The sequence below is a fragment of the Plectropomus leopardus genome, chromosome 10 (genome assembly GCF_008729295.1).
Source record: "Plectropomus leopardus isolate mb chromosome 10, YSFRI_Pleo_2.0, whole genome shotgun sequence".
NCBI lineage: Eukaryota > Metazoa > Chordata > Actinopteri > Perciformes > Serranidae > Plectropomus > Plectropomus leopardus.
Genome location: NC_056472.1, coordinates 31,716,860 through 31,738,104, shown reverse-complemented (window position 1 = coordinate 31,738,104; position 21,245 = coordinate 31,716,860). Strand labels below are relative to the sequence as shown.

At 40.6% G+C, this 21,245-nt stretch overlaps 1 protein-coding gene across 3 annotated transcripts in view; it reads left to right on the top strand.

Moving 5' to 3' along the window:
- LOC121948893 (diacylglycerol kinase beta) overlaps window positions 1–19,802 on the top strand; it is a 126,209-nt gene extending 106,407 nt beyond the window's left edge. For all 3 annotated transcript variants that reach the window (XM_042494427.1, XM_042494426.1, XM_042494428.1), the window contains 3 exons: window positions 15,400–15,520; window positions 17,791–17,851; window positions 19,431–19,802. In XM_042494427.1, coding sequence (XP_042350361.1) covers window positions 15,400–15,520; window positions 17,791–17,851; window positions 19,431–19,529 — 281 coding nt within the window. In that variant the 3' untranslated portion in view covers window positions 19,530–19,802. The remainder of the gene's footprint in view (window positions 1–15,399; window positions 15,521–17,790; window positions 17,852–19,430) is intronic.
- Window positions 19,803–21,245: the final 1,443 nt, after the last annotated feature.

Here is a 21,245-nt window from a genome sequence, read left to right as displayed (position 1 = left end):
GACTCCACCTCTTCCAGCTATAAATCAATGTTATTTATACAGTCTATGATATAGACCGAATCACAATCACAATGTTTATTCACAATAACTTTGGGATAGAAAACCGTCGCGTCACGTACATATAATCCTGCGGCGCTGAGCAAACTCTGCCGTCATTGATTCGCTTTTAGCCACCTAAAAAAATTAGTTGTTGTTTAAGTATGCACTATATTTACAATATTTTCACCGCTTTACCTTGCCATAAGACAGCCCTTACCGAAGGGGAAGCTGTTATATCAAAAACACCACACTCCATTTTTCTCCGCTAAACGGCGAAGTTTCTGCTCTGCCACTCTGCTGCCTTCATCAGCTGTAGTGGAAGGAAAAAAGAAGTAATTATTCAAATATAGTGTACAATTACAGTGATATAGATTTTTAGGGGGCTAAATTATGTTTTTCGGCCCCATACACAGCAGTGCATTGCTTAATTTATTGTCCTTTATTTAGCAGGAGGGGGGTGGCTGTGGTGTGACTTACAAAATACTACCTTTTCAAATGGTATGTCCCTTACCTAAGACAAAATTAAAAAGTGTTTGCAGCACCCACTCCCCCTCCTCAAAAATAACAAACAGTCCCTATAACTAACCACCAAAAGGCCAAATTATCTGGGTAAGTTCGATTTAGTCGGATTTCAGTCAGACTAACACAATAATTTGACATTTTCTGACATCACATAAACGTCCTGAATGCTAACTTTTCTCCTGGTGACTGAGCTGCTGCCAGAGCAAATAAAACGTACTCAAAGTCGCAGGTTTGTCTCCAGGTAACCTGTGTGACTGTCAACGTTCAAAAATCAGTGTCGGCAGGTGAAAACAGTTGGAGATGTTTTTTCGTGGAAGTTCAATCATCTTAAAGGTTAAATCCACAGATTTTACACGTGAAGTTCAGTTCAAGAGTCCTACTCAACCTGTGAAAACTGTTACATAACGTCCTCTGTGGCTCTGAGATCAGATTAACACTTTAGATACAAGCTCAAACACAAACTTTGTGTCAGAAAATTGGGACGTGGAGTTTGAAAGATTTGGGCATTTAGGAGACAGACAGGGTCTGATGAAAGAAGCTGGTAAGTTGCATAAGAGTAGTGAAGAAGTGTTGGTGTTTGTGAATCCCCCTCAAATGCTAAATTGTTGGACTGCCCCTCTGAGACGTAGCGTCCTTTGTGTGGTCAGCGCTGAGTCCTCATCAGCTGCTGCTCCTGTCCTCTCTCAGTGCTGTCCACATACAGAGGTATTTATAGCGACAGAACACAGATCCGGCGGCTAAACAGTGTCAGTGTACATATGTGTCAGAGTCATCGACTCCGTTCATGTTGTAAACCCTAAGCCTGCTCTTAACTCTTGACCTAAATCTGACCCGTAATCTGACCAAAAAACTGTCCTCACTTGAAGGGATTTTCATTATCTCGTTACACAGATTGACCACAAAAAACCTTGTACATTGTAATGCAATCTAACAGCGTTGTACTACATACAGACTTCATACGGTCATGAAAAAACAGGAAAAGTCATGGAATATTTTTTTAAACTAAATATAGCCTGAAAGTTTTGGAAAAGTCATTGAACTTTGTTTCACAAACCTGTATGATAACATGATAACACATGATGTGTTCAAGGACAAAATCCAAAGATAATATATGATGTTACAGTTTATGGCTGTAATAAATAGAGACGTTTATGGTGATTTTTAAAGAGAAAAAAATCAGCTTTTTTTTTAAGAAAACACAAATGACCAAAAATGTTTAAAGAAAAGAAAAATCACCAAAGATTTCTGAAGAAAAAGGAAATTGCCAGATATTTTTGAAGAATTAAAAATAATTGAAAGAAAAAAAATCACCAAAAAAATGGCAGAATTTTTTAAAGAAAAAAGAAATTGCCAGATATTTTTAAGGAAAATAATTTTGCCAAATAAATAAAAAAAATGTAAAGATAAAAAGTTGCCAAATATTTTTAAAAGAAGAAAATAACTTGCCAAAATTTCTAGAGAAAAAAAAAATCACCCAATATTTTGAAATCTACAGTAAAATAAATTTAAACTACACCCATTTAAAGTCATATGCCCTTCCCTAAAAGGAATTTAGGGGAACATTATTTTAAAACCTGTTTCGAGGGAACGCTTAAATATCTTGCAGTGTCCCTTTGGAGTCTCCATAGTTCGATAATTTGGCAAAGTAGCACAGTAAAAACATGATAATTATTGCAATTTAATTTTATCATATTTTCCTTTTCTCAATTTGTGATTGAAAGACCAGTTCAGTTTGCACACATTTCTACACACATGCAATGTTTTTTTTTTTTCTTTCTTTTTTTTGAGTGTACTGTATAGTGTAAAGTTCGGGGCCTTGAGCGTCACCTATGTCAGACAGCTTCAGTAAAAATGTAAATAATAATTCTGTGTGAGTTCATTCATGTCCGAGCGCGTGTGATGGAATCTTTGCTCTGCAGAGTTTCCCCTCAGGATTGAACCTTTATTACATTAGCTTCTCCTGCTAATGTTATTTAGAAACCGCACTCGGAGGCGAGCGCTTTAGTTTCAGAGGTATGCATTTATGTGCCTCAGTTTCTGCGTGTGAGCGTGTGCTTGCATGCCTCTGCCAGTGTGTATGTGTGCCTGGATGTTTATCATACAACTAATTGTTTATGGCAGTTGCTTTCTCTGGCGCAATAAACTAAAGCTTTTAAATCCATTTGCTGCAGTTAATGCAATCAGCCAGGGTTACCCAGAGTGACTGAAAGGCGCCCCGGGCTCTTCTGACCTCAGTGATGAAACTTCAGTCCTCTGAGTCACCGTGGATGTGCTCTGGCTTTTGTTCTGCGCGGACAACTGAGGCAGACACACAGAGACAGCCTATAGCAACACGTAATGCTAATGCAGTCAGTTGCATCATTGAAATTTAAGCATTGCATCTATAAGCCAGTATAAACAACAGTCCCTAAACTGGAAGAAAGTCAGAGCTGCGGTCAAAGCTTGAAGGCTCAGACGTTGTTTTGCGTGTCATTACACATCTCTCTCTACCCCTGAGTTTACGGTACGGGTCAGCTGGTCTTTCAGGGCCAAAACCGATACCGATGTTTGGAATTGTTATGCATTTACAATAAAAATGAAAATCTTTCAGTCAATATTTAGAATTTGGAATATAACAAACTTTAGCAAATGTTTAATCAAAACTGAGACTTTCGGCATCACATACAGAAAGTCCCCAGCAACTTTTCATATAACGTCACGTTAAAACTTAAATAAAAAATGAGTAAATAAAAATAGCTCCCTGAGGTTTTACAAAGTAAAAGTTCCTCCCGTGCTGACACTTTCTTTGCACTTTTTAATCAATTAACATTATCGGCGATCTTTAAAATAAAACAGAAATACTGATAATCGACGAAATGCCAAATATTGGCCCCAATAATCTGCAGACCCCTAGATTACAGTCACAGTTGCTATCTGATTAGGAAAAAAAAAGGCAACTAGCAACAGACGGAGCAAGCACAGGTGTCGACATCAAAACATATTTTAGCCACTTTTACAAAGGCCTACCTAAAAAAATCAATAACAGTCTATGTGGACACTGAATTGAGAGTATTTTCACCGTGTTACCTCGGCTTCACACAGCTTTATCTTTTGGCACTACATTTCTCATCCACCGCCGGTCAGCTGTTTGGGTCAGAAAGTGCTGTTAGAGGCTGTTATGTGATCCGACTGAAATGAAACTTTGCATCGAAAACACTCAATTCAGCGTCCACTTAGACTGATATTGTATTTTTTAGGTAAGCCTTTTTGTAAAGTGTAAAATACATTTTGATATTAACCCCTCTATACAGCAGGGTAATGCAGAGCTGCGGGGTGCTACCCCGTCTGTTTCTGCAAAGCAGGAGTGCGCCGACCGCCAGCTAGTGTAGGTAATACACTGACTATACAGTATAAGTATCTCATGCAGCCCCACTTTAAAAATCCCAAACTATCCAACTACGTCGCTGTCACATGACAAATCTCAGATTTTGCAGCTGCAAACTCTCCTTTCTCTGTTAATACAAACTGAAGAATTTATTGCTTCAGTCAACTACATTTAACAACATTAATAATAAGAAGAACTTTATTATTATTACACCTTTAAAAACACAGTTTACAAGGTGCTTTAACAAACAAAGCAGAGGCGATAAAACAATAGAGGTCTTTCTATGATGCCAAACAAAGGCCAGATAAGAGTTAAGATAGAATTAAACAGGAGTTTAGAGGTAGAAACATGTTACAATTACAAAATAAAGGCAGAAAACACAAAATCCCCTTACCATTTACCATCAACACTGACTGAAAAACACAATTTGACACAAATTGTGTTTTTCAGAGATGAAGTTAAAGGGACAATTTGACACAAAAAATGTGTCAAATTGTCCCTTTAACTTCATCTCCCAGTGTTCAAACTGTTCTGACATCAGTGTGTGAATAATGAATCAGTCAACCTGTCTGACTCTGTAAGTGAAGCGGGGTCAAAAGTCCATCCTTGTCAGCTGGATGAAGATGTATAACAGTCAGAGCAGCAGTGAGGCCCGGAGCCGCTGACAGCGACAGGATTCACATACGAAGGCCTCGGTGTCAGCCCATCACATCACCGCGCTCCTCTTCAGCCTTTATCTGCGCACCATCGCTCCCCTCCCCTGTTTGTTTCCTCCCTCCTCCTGGGTCACATTTCCTCGACTTCCTGCTGCGGACTGAGCTGGAAAGGATGCACATAAATACAGTTAACGTAGCTCGCAGTTATTGAAACGAGGGAACCGTGAGTGTGTGTGCACCGTGCTGGGTGGCACTATCAGCAGCATGTTGCAATAAGGTTTTTTCCAGTTACGAGCAGCACAAAGAAATACACTGAAATTCAACACTTGCATCACAGTTAGTTACCCCGGTAACACTCAGTTACCTAAACACTTGTGCCGTGTCGACTTGCTCTCAGTTGGAGAGTACATTTACGCAAGTTCTGATCTTCAGATGCAATTTTTATCTACTTGATTATTTCCATTTTTAGCTACTTTATGCTCCACTAACTGTTATGGTGAACTACTACAGGGTTAAATCTGGCTGTTTGTGTTCTGTAAATACCTCCAAGCTGTAGACTGACTGCTTGTTAAACTACAGTGTTTTGTTTTTATGCCTCCGCGCTGGTGATGACAGAAGCCAGAGGTTTTATGTTTTTGGGTTGTCCGTCCGTCCTTCACGTATGTCATGAATGCAATAGCTCAAGAACTCCTTTAGGGAATTTTGTATTTCAGTCACTAGACGGGTTTCCACTAACCCTAAAATTGTGCAAATTAAAATTGTGAACATAAATAATGGCTAATGGAAATGTCAGTTTCAACAAAACTCCAATTTATTGCAAAAAAGTTTTTACGCTTGCATGAGGTGATATTTCAGGCGATTCGAAAAAAAAGCCATATTTCTCAAAAATGCAATGGAAACACTTTTTAGTCTTTTCTAGGTCACATGATGCTATGTCTATGTGCTTGTTGGTAGCAACTGGCTCCCTCATGATGCAGCTGGAGCTACAAGAGCTGTTATTGCATCACATAACTCTTCAAAAGTTGAGTGGATCATCCGGAAATTTTGCATCCACAGTGGGCTAGATAGTGGGCTATCAGCTCCCAGAAATCCCTCAGATGTGGTTCCTCCCCTGTATAAGGGGCTCGCCTTTCCATTATTGCTCCATAACACGCCTTCGTCACCATGGATTGGAAATAATGACGGGTTGTGCGGTGGCTGCAATAGAAATAGAGCTGCTGATGTTTTGAACATCCATCGCCATGGTTACTGGGATGTTATCACAAGAAGAGAAGTCACATAACATCGCTTAATGGAAACGCAGTCAGCTCGCCATTGTGTTGTGAAAATATTGCTTAAGTTTTGTGCAAATCTTTTAAAGAAACCGACCAACTGAGCTGTATTTTAGAAACCTGCAGTTTCAGGTGTGTTCTGACCAGGTTCCCACTGCGTCTCCCCTCCATGACGCATTTCTACTCTCCTCCTCCTCCTCCCCTCACCTTTCCTCCTCTCGCTCCTCCTTCCCTACTTCCCAAGGTCCACAAACCCCCTGCTCGCTCGCCCTCCCTCCCACCCCGCCAACAATCAAGCTGTGACACACGATGAGAGAAGCTATATCAGGCAGAGACTGCATATTGTTTTCTTCTCACACAACAGAAACAGCAGACTATAATTACTTTGATTCACCCCCACCGGTCTGTGAGGCTGGAAATAGCTCCTGCATGAGGCTGCTCTCAGCGGATGGTGGGAGAGTGGATGACCTTCCAGTGATACATTTACTCAACGTTAATGAATGACAAACGATCCTTAAAGAAGGCCAATCACACTCAAAACAGGATGGGAATTTAAAAAAAAAAGATTTCTTAAAGCTTCTTCCATAATCTGTTCTCTCCCATGATCTCACATTTGGAAAATTCTCATGACGATTTCTGGACTAAACTGAATTTTCACCATCTGGGTGCTCGCAGCCCATGCAAGGATTCAGTGTCATGGTGTGTGTGTGTGTGTGTGTGTGTGTGTTTTTGCACTGTATCATAGTAACATAGTGTTCTCTGTCATATGGCCAAGTGCTCTCCCCCGTACCTTTACCTCCGTCGGTGCTGGCGAGGTGAGCTGCAGTTCCTCTTGACCATCTGCCATGACTCCGGCCACCCTGAGACAATAACAGGCCGGTCGGGGAGGGGAGGGCATGTGGGTGGAGGAAGGATACACAAATATGCCTGCTTATAATTATAGCCTGACACCTCAAACTGAAGCACAATGAAAGCTGCAGATTTTCCTCTGCGGTATATTTAATTCCTCTTTCAGTTCCGAATTAAAGGGTTGGTATAAATAACTCATAACTAAATTTAAAAAACTTAAAAGATGAGTCAGGAGATAATCTGTGTTTTTCTTAACACTTTGAAACCAAATTAGGTTAATTTCTTTCAGAAACAAGGGGAGAAGGTAATGAGCAGCTTATTAAGACATGGCCCAAAATTTGTAAACAATTTGTTCAAAAGTTCCTATAAAATTACCTGAAAATGTGCACAAAAAATTAAGGTAAAATTTAAAAACAAACCTAAAAGTGAAATTAAAAATATATTTATTTTTGTTTTCTGTAACATGATTTTAAATATAAAGTTTTTACAATTTTAAATATATGTCGCATTAAGTCCTCCTCCTCCTCATATGTATATATATATTTATCTTGTATTTAAAAATGATGAGTAGCTCAAAACCAGTTATTTAAAGATATTCTGTATTTAGAAAAATTCTTAGTGCCATTACATAAATAACGATTTTCTTAAAATAATGAATTAAATATAAATGGCTCCATTTTTTTTATGTGCCCGCACAGCAGAGAAAACAGTGCAGCACAGCAGTGACGATTCTCGCTGCCCGCTGCTTGGCAAAGCAATGCCATCCCATCCCAGAATGCACTGTGGCTGCGTTATGTAAGAGGCTGTTCTATTCTATTCTTAGCTCTACCTCGCCGAGAAGTAACAGCACTGGTTGCCTGAGAGTCAAAAAGCGCAGAGATCTGATGAGGCGGGAATCATCAGCGAGGTGAGAACCAGCACAGTGGGCTCTCCTGCCATCAGGCTCTCACACTGGGACACTGGCAGGACGGCATGCCCATGTTTGGTGTTTGGAGGAAGTAGAGGTGTATAGGTGGGTGTGCGAAGGAGGGGGATTTTGACTTGTTGAAAGGATATATGAATAGCACTGTTTTGAAATCCTAAAATAGGACATGTCAACACTCACTGGAATTTTTTATACCTCCTCTTTCTGGCAGCATCAGAGCGTGTTACAGCTTCACACGCTGCCTGGTTTCTCAGCTGCGGGAACTGACAGGCTGCGTCCATCTTTACATCCTTTTAATTCCCATCTGCCATGTGCAGCCATTGTGTCACTAGTCTTCTTGATCCCTTCGTCTCCAACTGTCCAGTTTTTTTTTTTCTTAATGGATGCCCAATCCTATTAACATTATTTCCTGGAAAGCTCTGCAGACACAGAGGGATTCATATGGGGAACATGTGTCCGTGCAGCAGCGTGCAGTCTAAATATGAGGCATGCTTTCTGTGTTTGATGCAGGATGATGAACATGTGATCAGGACTCGAGCACCATTTAGGACACTCAGATCATGTCCTGAGTATTTTTTCTGGGAAACTGGGTGGTTTATGAAGCCGGGGGGAGATTATTTACAAGTAAAAAAAAACTTTTTAAGGCTGATTTGAGTGTTTTGTAGCTCATGTTTTATTTGCTGTGGCAGATGCATCTGGTTCTTCTTCTGTTCAGACAGATTTCCAGCCGTCCTGAATCGCTTCCGGCCAACCGTTTATCTAATATGGAGACATTTCGATGCCATGACTGACAATTGTGCAACGTTTGTGCTTTACAAAAAATACTTGATGATGTCAGGGTTTGCACAAGGTGCTTGTGTTTTATTTTATTTATAAGGACAACACACACAAATCAACATTTCTGTAAATGTGTTTTAGCCATCAGGCTCATTTTTACTGTAGTCCTTTGGCACGATGTTTTGAAACCTATAAAATGATGAAAATAACAATAACAGGAAACACAAAACACACAAACAGGAACACGAGCCAAGCAACAAAACAGCAGAACAACAGTGCAAAACTATAGCACAGCAACAACATAACAGCATTTCAGCACAAAAAGTCCTGCACGCAGCGTGACGCAATGACACACGCTAAGCATAACATGCAGACATGCAGAGCAGCAAAGACCAGAAACAGCAACAGACAGAAGCAGAGATGAAATACAAGAGTCATAATGTAGACCTCAATAAAATATTAAAAGATGCAGTTATGGGTTAACAATATATCCGTATGCAGTAAAAAACAGGCAGGCCATGCAACACAAAGTTAGGCAGGTATTTTGTACATACCCACGCCTGGCGACAGGCAGAAGACATAAGGCAAGCTTGATGTATTTGAATTCGACACTCAGAAATTTAAGTCCTGGAATAGCTTGAGATCAGACTAGGTTTGGGCTCAAAAACCACTTGGTTATGGTTTGGAAAAGATCATGTTTTGACTTGAAATACCCAGTTTTGGGGGCTAAGTCCCAGCTGGAAAACCAGTGAAATCTCAGTAAAAACAACCACTTTTGGTGACACTACCTTTGCAGAAAATGCATTGATGGCTTAATAAAAAAATGCTTTGTTTTGGTCAGAAAATAGTCACCCTAACTGCCACAATAAACATTTTTGCAAACTCCGATAAGCAGCATTTGTACGCTGTTATGTGGCGAATATGTTGAAGCTTTACGTTTCAACAACACGTGGTTTTTGCCTCCATGTTGGCAATAGCTAAGGTCAGGCACAATTTTTGATCAGACCCTGACGAATGATAATTCTTACATTTTAAAAAAGCATTTTATGAGTTTCAAAACAACTTGCCAAAGGGCTATAGTGAAAATTAGCCTGATTGCCATCACTGGCACATTTTACAGAATTGTTGATTAATGATTAATTGTTGTCCCTTTAAAAAAAAAAATATATATATATATATATATATATATATATATATATAATAAATAAAAAAAAATACATAACAGCAGAGAGAGTTTCAGAGAGTTGGTAAGAACTGAAGTGCATGTATATAAGAGGTGTCACACACAGACTGTCCAGTGATCGAGGCAGCAGTGATTGTAGTCCGGCAAAAGTAACGTCGCGCCGGGTGAACCTCTGCACGTTGTTGGTGAAACTTTGTACTCACAGTCTGAAAATTTTTACTCTGTCACTGTTCTGCCTGCTGTGTTTTGGCACAAAGATAACATTTATATGTTGACGCAAAAATAATGCAAACTGCACTCAGCTGCAGAGCATTATCGTCGTGTTTACTCTGCAGTATTGTTAGGAAATTTACGTTTGTTTATGTTGTGCATTTCAGCGACACAACAATTCAAATCGCTCAACATAAAACGACAAAAGAATCGAGACAAAGCGCAAAAGAATCACGTTATTGAAGTACATATAAGTACAAATAAAAACTGAATTTAAGAGCTATAGAGAATAGAAATCAATAAATAATAAGAAGAAGTGAATGAACAGTTTATTTAATAAAAGGCAGCAGCAAAGAGAAACGCCTTCAACTGTGATTTAAAAGAAATTAATTGTGCAGAAAATTTTTTGTGAATCAGACCTCGAGACGGGGCAGACGGCAGCAACAATCCAGACATTTATCAGAAAAAACAGGACTTGCAGTTCGATTTTTTTTTTTAATTATACATGTTGCCCCCTAAAAGTTGTTGTAACATAACTTCTAACAATTCTGCAGCATCTTTAATGCTACCTTTGAATCAATATATCCAGCCTTTTAATCCAGTTTAATATCAAATAACCTACAAAACTGTAATGTAATCAGCCTCTATAAGTCTGAAATGGTTGCATCACCACATTAATATCAAGCTGTAAAAGCATTTACATCACCACTTATATTAATGTTCACGTTTTCCTGTAATGAAAGTTGCAAGTTGTTGCATTTTTTTCCTTTCCTGCACTAATGCGTGTGCCCCAAGCATTTATAATTCTTAAGAGGACACAAAACTGCAGTGCATCCTCTGAGTGATTTTAAAATGTTTGTTCCTTACTCTGCTCTGACATTTTCTTTTGAATTGTCATCTGAAATATTAAAGAGTGCCAGTGAGTCAGCAGAAACAAACTCATTCCCATGTAAACCTTTATCATCTTTGAGGCGCAGCACGAAATGGCAGCACTTTCTAAATGCCACGCGAGCTTTTATGGACGCTAAGCAACACGAACTGTAAAACCACCGTATATTAAAACTTAGCCAGCTGCTGTTCGACATTTTAATTTGACCGCTAACAGATGAGGAGAAAAAACACAAAGCAGTTTTTTAATTAACCAAGAGTTTAATTTCGTTTTAACCCTTTGAAAACTGAACAAATTGGCCTGATTTGTTTGAAAATCACAAGCTAGGAGTTAAAGAATATTTCCTGAAATTTACCAAAAAAGCAAAGAAATACTCTATGTGTACTGGTGTGTGTGTGTGTGGTGTGTGTGTGTGTGTGTGTGTGTGTGTGTGTGTGTGTGTGTGTGTGTGTCTGTGTCTGTGTGTGTGTGCATGTGAGATAAAACTTAACAAAACTTAACACTTCTTTTTTTAATTTTATTTTTACTATTTAAAAATATTTTTTTAATTTGGGCTATGATCTCTATTTTTACTATTTATATATTAATAATAAAATAAATTATTATTATCTGTATTAATAATAATAATGATAATAATAATGAATATAGAGATACAATAATGATATTATTATTAACTTATAATGATTTTCTTATTGAAAACTAATTTTCAGGTAATTTTTATGCACCTTTTCCTAATTTCTTTGCAGATTGTAGGACATCGTTTGTGAAGTTGCTCATAGCCTTTTAAGCCACGTTTTAAAATAAATGAGCCAATTCACTCAGATTTCAAAGGTGTAAATGTCTGTGTAAGGCGTCTGAGCGAAGCACAAAAAAACTGATGTCGTTCCAGGTTTTTCAGGGTTAAATGAGTGTTGGAGATGATTTATGAAAAAGCACTAAATGGGTTGCCAACATTTATCGGAATTAGCAGACGATAAGAAAAACCGGTTCCAAAGGCGCTTATGTCACAGTGTTTACGTACCTCTTTTCTTAAATTCTTCTGAGCGTGAAAAGTCATGAGTCAGACGCGTCCTGAGCTCTGTGTTGCATCAGGCTTTTGCAAAGCACATTTCCTCTCCAGAGCAAAGCAACAGTTTCCTGTTTGCGGCTTGAAACGAAGCCAAACAGGGCGAGCGAGGTCTGACGACGTTGGGAAATTATTAACGTTGTTTACACTGTAAGAGACAGGCAGACCTGCAGCCTGCGGCTCCAGTCACAACAGGCAGCGCTGCCAGTCGCAGCTTGTCTGGGCTGGATGGAGGACTGAGACCCTCGGGGAACGGTCTGACCGGTTCCCTGGGTGCTTCAAACAAACGCTCTTTCTTTTCTCCTCCAGCGCTGAGGCAAACTCTGTTACAGCCTTTTAGAGATTATTTCTGCTTTTTATGTTTGGCATTAACATTAGAAACATGTAATCATGAGAAATATGCACATTTAATGGACAGGAACTTTCTCTCGCTGACATTTTAAGACGTCTGTGATTCAGGTAGTCAAGGGAAACCCAGTGCATTAAAAAAACAACTGAAATATGTTTAGGTGTTGAGCTGGCACCAGCCTGCCCGCCTGGATCAAGTCAATCGACCCTCAGAGCGCCACACTAACCTGCATGATTAGCCATGGAGAATGGGTTACACAGGCGGAGGGGTTGACTCAATTCCGGGTCTATTTTTGTGTGGAGCACCAGACAGAGCATGTGAGCCGAGTGAAGCGGTGAGAATTTCTGCTCCTCGCTCACAAAGCTTCACTTGCCGTCTCCAGAGCTGCTCCACTCAGATCGCTCACTCAGTTTCCCTTTGAAAATACTTTATAAACTCTGTTGTCGAGCTCACAGCAGCTGATATTTGACAGAAAATTATCTACCCGGTCAACAAATCAAATGTTGGCATTACACTCCTGCAAACCACGGATACATCACATTTGTAAACATATGTAGTGAATGAATGTTGAAATTTAATGTTTGAACAACACTGTGATTAAGGTAGTTATGGTTAGGCTCAAAAACCACTTAGTTATGGTTTGGAAAAGATCCAGTTTTGGCTTAAAATATCTGGTTTAGAACAACATCTCAACCTTATTTGGTGGAACTATACCAGCAGAAGATGCAGCAATGCATTAAAAACAAAAGTGTGTTGAGGCACTATTCCAGCTGAAAATGTAGTTTTGGCTTTAAAAAAACAAACAAAAAAAGTTTTTTGTGGCACTATCCTCACAAACATGCGGTAAAGTCTCTGTAATAAACCACTTTTCGTGACACTAACCAAGCCAAAAACGCAGCATTTTTGTCAGAAAACAGCAACCCCGTTGCAAGAATAAATATTGGCATTGTACGTTTCTGCAAACCCAGGATACGCAAAATTTGTACACTATACACTATACGCTGAAAGTTTATGTTTCAACAGTGCAGTGCTGAGCCACTATCCCAGCTGAAAATGCAATGATCTCTTAACAAAAAACAAATAAAAACCTTTTCAACGCAGCGATGGTTTAGGGGGAAAAAAAACATGCTTTTTGTGACACTATCCCACCAAAAAATGCTCATTTTTGTCAGAAAACAGTCAACACAGTTGCCCAAGTAAATATTGGCATAGCACATTTCTGCAAATCACCGATTGGTGCACTATTAATTATCCAATATGAAACTTTATGTTTCAACAAAGCTGTGGTTAAGATTTGCCACTTAGTTATGGTTTGGAAAAGATTATGTTCTGGCTTGAAATACCCAGTTTTGGGGGCTCACTCCCAGCTGGAAAACCAATGAAATGAAATGAATAAAAACAACCACTTTTGGTGACACTAACTTTGCAGAAAATGCATTGATGGCTTAATAAAGAAATGCTTTTTTTCAGTCAGAAAATTGTCACCCTAATTGCCAGAATAAAAGTTGGCTTTGTACATTTTTGCAAACCCCAGATAAGCAACATTTGTACGCTATTATGTGGGGAATATGTTGAAACTTTACATTTCAACAACATGTGGTTAACGTGGTTTAGGATCAAAAAACACTTGGTTAAATTTAGGAAAAGATTATGTTTTATCTTAAAAAAAAAAAAAATAGTGCTCACATGTCCTGACACCAGATCACATCCAATAATCAGAACAAGTACAAAGTCCATCAAGTAATAAACATACTTACAAAAGAACTTAATCAATAAAAAGTTAGATAAGAATTAAGCATTAAGTATATATGAAGTAATGACTATCAAAATAAGAGTCTCTGTCGGCCTGGTCCCTGTCACCGAGCTCGGACACAACCATTTAACGGGTGTCGATGAGATGCCACCGACACACTTGTATGAGATTTGGTTCTGCTGTCGCACCTCACAAATTATCACACAGGCTGCGAAAACGAAACATTTCCCAGATTTCTCTCTAATAATTAATTTCGGCAAGTGTTTGTAAAAACCTGTGAAGCTGCCGCGGCCACACAATCACATAATCTCTGAATCTTAACGGGCTCTTTTATGAGATAAAGTGTATTGAAAGTGAAATGTCAAATGACATCATCACTGACCTTTAAGATCATGTTGTAAATATTGACTATGAGCCATCGCACTTTTCAAACACGGAGAACACAAAGGGAAATTCACAGAGCGGGCGATAACGAGGGGGCATCTGTTAAATGGTGTAACACTCTCAGAATTACAGCGAACAACGGCGCTTTTCTTTTCCTTTAATCAGCCAGGTTAAAGTGACGGTGACTGTCAAAGCGTGTCTGTTTACACACAAAGGACAGTTTCTTTTGGAGTGAAGAGGCTTGTTGTTTGGGAAGTTTGCTTTACTGCCCGGTTCGTTAAAGCAGCCGTAACTGATATTTATAAAATTTACAACGTGGCAGCAATGTGACGCTGTGTTGTAACACCCACAAATATAATCGACAAACGTCATAAACAACAAACATAATACATAACAAATGTATCACACAACAATCGTAATACAAATCTGCAGATTTTAATGTAATAATCCCACAAATGTAATGCATTTCTATACCATGTCCAGAACGGACATCTATACGACGTCCAGAAAAGATGTCTAAACTGTGTCCACACAAGACATTTGCATGCTGTCCAGAAAAGACACCTTTACTATGTCCAGAAAGGACATCTATATGACGTCCAGAAAAGACAACTAAATTGTGTCCACACAAGACATTTGCATGCTGTCCAGAAAAGACACTTATACTACGTCCAGAGAGGACATCGATATGATGTCCAGAAAAGACACCTTTACGATGTCCAGAGGGGACATCTATATGACGTCCAGAAAAGACATCTATATGACGTCCAAAAAAGACATCTATGTGACATCCAGAAAAGACATCTTAATGTCAAAAGTTGTATAGATGTCTTTTCTGGACGTCATATGGATGTCTTTGAGACTCATTTCCATCATACTTTTTGCTCTTTTTAGCTCCATATTGATTAGATTTTAATGACTTTTTAACCCCTCTATGAACCTAAATGGTAATGAATTTATAACTGATATATAAAATAAACACGTCAATAAAACTGTCTCTGAGACACTTACATGGCCCATATCTGGAGTCAGGTCAAAGCACGCCTAACCACCTCTGAGCTGGTTGCGGTGACATCAGCTGGGCTCAGTTCAGTCATTTCAGGTGTAATTGTGCTTTAATGTGCTTGAACACTGAACTCACAGCATCTTCCTCTCCGTGCAGACTTCAGCGACCAGCTGCTGGAGGTGGTCGGCCTCGAAGGAGCGATAGAGATGGGACAGATCTACACCGGGCTGAAGAGTGCCGGACGCAGACTGGCTCAGTGTGCCAACGTCACCATCAGGTCAGAGCGTCCTGCCTCTCTGCTGCTCCCTCCATCTTTTCCCACTCTTAATCCTCCCTCCTGATCTCCATCTTCATCCGCCTCGTGTCACTGCCCTTCATCTTCCTCCGGGTCAGCCAGCTGGAAGCTGCATTAAATAAATCCATCTCCATGCTATACATGTATGATCAAAAATGCATTCCTGTTGAGTGTTTTGTGCATTTGGAGGTTAAAATCCCTGCAGCATCCAAACGATAACGCACAGTATCTGATAAATTATATATTTGAACTATGTGAGCCGTTGGAGCCGAGGATCGACGACTCGCAAACGCAGGATGAGAAACGATCTGTCTGTTGTTTTAAGATTTGATTCCAAGAGGCTAATGATTCTCTTATTCGTCCTCTTGTGTTTTTTATCCGTGCACCACCGATAGCCATGACAGGAGACATTATGTTTCTGTGCTGTCCATACGTCTGTCCATTCAAACACAATATATGGGGTGGCTGTGGCTCAGAGGTAGAGCGGGTCGTCCTCTAATCAGAAGTTCAGCTGTTCGATCCCCAACTTCTCCAGTAAACGGTGTATCTTTGGGCAAGATACTGAACCCCAAATTGCTCCCGATGCTGCGTCAGGAGTGTGCACGTGTGTGAATGGTTTCAGAGTAGCAGGTGGCACCTCGTTCGGTAACCTCGGCCACCAGTGTGTGAATGTGTGTGTGAATGGGTGAATGTGCCATGTAGTGTGAAAGCGCTTTGAGTGGTCAAAAGGACTAGAAAAGCACTATACAAGTACAGTCCATTTACGGCCTGGAAGGATTTTTTTCAAATTTGGCACAAATGTCCACTTGTGCTCAAAAATGTACTAATAAGATTTTGGTGAATAAAGGTCAAGGTGATTGTGACCCATTCTTGTGAATGCAATATCTCAAGGATGCTGTGGGGGAATTTATTCAAATTTGGCACAAACATCCTTTTGGACTCAAGGATGAACTGTTGAACTGATTTAAGTGGTCAAAGGTCAAGGTCACTTTGAGCTTGCATCTCATAACTGTGAATGTGATACCTCAAGAGGGCCTTGAGGGAAAGTCCCCTAATTTGGCACAAACCTCCACTAGGACTTATCAGTAAACTGATTAGAATTAGACGGTCAAAGGTCAAGGTCACAGTAACCTGCATCCATTCCATTCTTGTGAAAGCAATATCTTAAGAAGCTCTTGATGGAATTTTCTCAAATTTGGCACAAACGTCCGCTTGGACTTAAGAATGAACTGATTAGAGTTTGATTGTCAAAGGTCAAGTTCACTGTGACCTGCTGGTGGCTCATTCTCTTGAACAAAATATCTCAAGAAGGCCTTGAAGGAATTTCTTCAAATTTGGCACAAACATCCATGTGATCTCAACAATTAACTGATTACATTTTGGTGGTCGAATGCCAAGTTTATTGTGACTTGCATGCAGCTCATATCTCAAGTTTGGCACAAACGTCTACTTGGAAGAGTAATTCTTGTGTTTTCATGACGACCACTCAGGATGAAGATGTCTAATTTTCACTTGGTATTGTCTTTATTTCAGAAAGGGCGTATTGGTTGAAATTACTTAAAACTCAAAGCTCACCTGATTATTAGAGTTTTGCCTTTTTACTAGTACGTATAAATTTTAGTTAACAAATGTCAAAAGTTGCCTTAAATAAATATAAGAAAAAAGAAAGAATCGTAACATTCAAAGAACTCTCTCAAAGATATCCAAAGCTTTCTTTCTTTTTTTGTCTGACAAATCTAAAGAAAGTTGTTTTGTTTCCGATGTTTTGCTGCTCCTGCCAGACAGTGAACATCTACAGCGAGCCAGTTACTGTACCAGAGAAGTGACATTTACAAGTTGTTCTCTCACTTGTTCTGCAAACTGGCCCCGAATATTTTCCTAGACCAGAGTTAAAAGAGCATTCATCACGGTCATTCTCCCATACTGTGTTTCTCTAGCCGGAGAGGCATGCATGAAAGTCTTAAACCAACTCTGTGTGTGTGTGTGTGTGTGTGTGTGTGTGTGTGTGTGTGTGTGTGTGTGTGTGTGTGTGTGTACATATACAGTGGGTCTGTGAGTTTAAAGAGTGGGGGCCTGTCTGGGAATGGGTCTCATGGGAACAAAGGGTGCAGTGTTTGACCCTGTCCTGGGACAGTGTGAACAGGCCTCTCGTGCCTCTGAGGTGTGTGTGATCTGACCTTCACAACCTACAACCCCACCCTGTCCCCTGTCTCTCTCTCTCTCTCTCTCTCTCTGTCTCTCTCTCTTCACAGGACATCCCGGCGGCTGCCCATGCAGATCGATGGCGAGCCCTGGATGCAGCCTCCCTGCACGGTGAGAGTTAAATCAGAGTCACTGCTCGCATGTTGTAAAACTGTTTTAAGATATCCCATATGTAAGCATTTTGTCCCAGAGATACCCATTTTTCAGGTTTTGTATTGAACTTAAACGCCTGTTTTCACTGGCAAGATTGAAACTGAAAATTCACGGGTCACAGGTCAGAGCAATTTAACCAGAAAAAGACAAAGAAAACTTTAAAATAATGGCAGAACGGAAGAAATCGGTGATGTGTGGGCAGCGTCAAATGAGAATGCAGCCAGACAGAACCATCCGCAGTGTTTTTATACGCCAGCAGACAGCACCTGACGCAGCTGCTTGATACGCTCCTGGACAGCCACAGGTTGATACTCTGTCGGTAACAGTTTCATAAAAGGAGCACCAGCGTCCCTATGGGGCGGCTGAACTGGCAGTGGATGACTCCACCAAACCCTGGACTTTCATGCAGGAGTTGGGTGTTTGCTTCCCATCTGAATGTGGTGGGAATTTTTTTTTATACCTTACATACCTTTTTTGTCTAAACCTAACCATCCATGCCAGCATGTGCATTTGTCGACGCCCTGGTGTTGGTTGCCAAACATAACCGTGTGCAGCATTATCCCATTATGTGCTTGTGTTGACAAAACGGTAGCAGCATCCTGAAATGTTAACAGCAGACGTCGTAATTTCAGATGCAATTATGCGCAGTCAATAATTACCCTCCATCTCCTCATAAGCAGCACTAAAACACTGATCCAAAGTAGTCTGCACTGATTTTGAGAGACTGAATAAGTAAGAGATATATAAAGAGTTTCCACAGACCTGTGTTGTGTTCCTGCAGCTGTCTGCTGTTTACCTGTTCTCCTGCAAGTCCGTGACGTGGCACGCACACACAAACAAAACCCACATACACACCAGCTGACAGAAAGGCAGATTTGCTCTCCAGCGGTGAGTTCAGTGGCAGTGGCATATTTAGCGGGTACACTCGCCAAAATGAGCAATTACAATGTGAGCAAAAAAACGCATGCACACTCTAATTTTGGTGGGAAATGTGTATAAGAGACGATGAGAACATGTTGGCTTATATCATAAGTGAGTTGAATCGAGTCCAGTCAAGCTGAGCAGTGGAAATGAGACACAAGTGTCCCCTGGATGGTGATGGACAGCCACTTATCCTTGACAGCTGTAGTCCGCTGTATGTACCAACATGAGTGTTACCTGGATTCTCTCCTGTTTGGCTTGCTTCCTCGCTCTTTTGTTCATCTTCCTCCTCTGCATGACCTCGAACTCCAACGCCGTCATGCCATTAAACACCTCAGTCCAACTAAATTCCTCACTGAAAAGCATAAAATCAACTATTATCTATTCATCCTCGAGGCGTTTGAACCACTTTTCATTTTGTCACGGTGGACCTTCGAAGATGTGAAAGCTTTTTGTCGTGCTCTGTGGGTTATTGGCGAGGTCGCAGCGAGCGATTTCATAACGGTCTGTTGAAAAGAGCCAGGAAGTGATGACTGTCAACCTGTCAGAAAAAGACACTGAGAACAGTTTTCTGTACAAACCGTGTATCGTGTCCTTCTCTGTTTGATTCCTACAGATCAGAATCACACACATGAACCAGGTCCCCATGCTGCTGGGCCCGCCTCAGAAGACGCCGTTCTTTTTCTTCAAGAAACGCAACCGGAGCCGCGACTAGGACACGTGCATGCACAAAAACACACACATATACAGTACATATATGCACATACACACACGCCACACACTGTACAGGCAGCTCCATCAGAAGACTTTGGAAGTTGGAAGCTCTTTGCAGGGATCACATCGTTCCTAAATGCCAACAGACAATTCAACCTGCAGTGACAGAACCTGAAAGACTCTCAGTATACAGTACCGACCTTTTCCTGTGTAACCATCATCCCCAAAGTCATGGATTTACCTGCAGGTCTGTCAGCCCAAGCCACCCCCCCCCCCCCCAAAAACTCAGCCATATTCCAGTACTGCACTGCCCGCTAAATATCCTCCAACTCCGGCTGCTGGGATTCCCTCTGAAAGTACAGCAGGTGATATTTTGCAGATTGTTTGACGAGAAAGAGCCCCGACACACTACAGTGAGAAAGAGAGGAGTTCGGCACTGATCGGGGTTGTTTACAAGGCCGGTGAGTAAATAGAGTAAGATCCACCTCTTGGTTAAAACACCTGTATGAATAATGAAACAGCGGTGGCTTGTAAGAGCGCTCGCTGCGGGGCCTCCCCACAGACTGACAGCACGGTGCAGCCGAGCAGAGCAGAGAGGAGGGGAAAAACCTCATCCATTATTGACTTATTTTGTTTGTGGGTCGATGGCAGTGGGGCGTAACAGTGGCCTGGAATGGGTTGAAACATGCAGGGATTTTTGGCCCCTTAGCATCACTGGCCTACAAAAACAGACCCTTTAACACAATATTTACAGACTGTGTAGATGATCTGGCGGTAGACGTCCAGTAGATCTAAACTAAAAGTAAAGGCTGGAGAAATTTTAGTTCATCTTTGCTTTCTTAAAGGTCCAGTGTGTAAGATTTAGGGGACATATTGGCAGAATTGGAATTTAATATTCATAAATATGTTTTTCTTAGTGTTTCACCACACTAGAAGCCTCTCTAGTCAGGTTTTCCTCACAGATTCACGCAAAACGATAGCGATATTTTCGAAATGTCGATAAAACACAAACAGTGAGTGATTTTATGCGACTTCTCTTCTCGCAATAACATTCAAAGAAACATGGCGATGGATATTTAAAACGGTAGCAGCTTTATTTCTGTTGCAGCCACCACATTAGCCGTCATTACAGCAGCTCAAAGGTGACATAGGCGTGTTATGGAGCGATCAGGTAAACACGCGCCCCTTATACGTGGGAGCAGCCATGTATGAGGGATTTCTGCGATTTCACGATTTCACGGAGGAATTGTGGATTCAAAACTTCCAGATGATCTGCTCAACTTTCTCAGAGTTATGTGATGCAATAACAGCTCTTGTAGCTCCTGCTGCATCCTGAGGGAGCCAGTTCACTACATGCAGTGAGTTTAATAGAAAGAGGAGCGCCCATGTGTGGTATTAAAATCATAGTTACAGGTTTTCTAAACACCCTGGTATACTGTAATACAGTGATACCGCCCATGCCAAGTGAGCACCTATTAACGGGTGCTACATTTATGTGCCGTCTTTTAATCACCTAGTTCATTTGTTTTTGAGAGGAAGAGACGTCTGCGGATAATTCAGCTCCTGGCAAAAACCTCCTGAACACTAAACACTGAAGGAATTCAAACCAGGAGAAGTTTCAGCTGGTTGCAACCTGCAGTCCTAACTGCTAACTGCCACTAAATTTTCTTAAATCTTACGAATTGGACCTTTAAGAAACCCATTTGTCCTCTGTGGC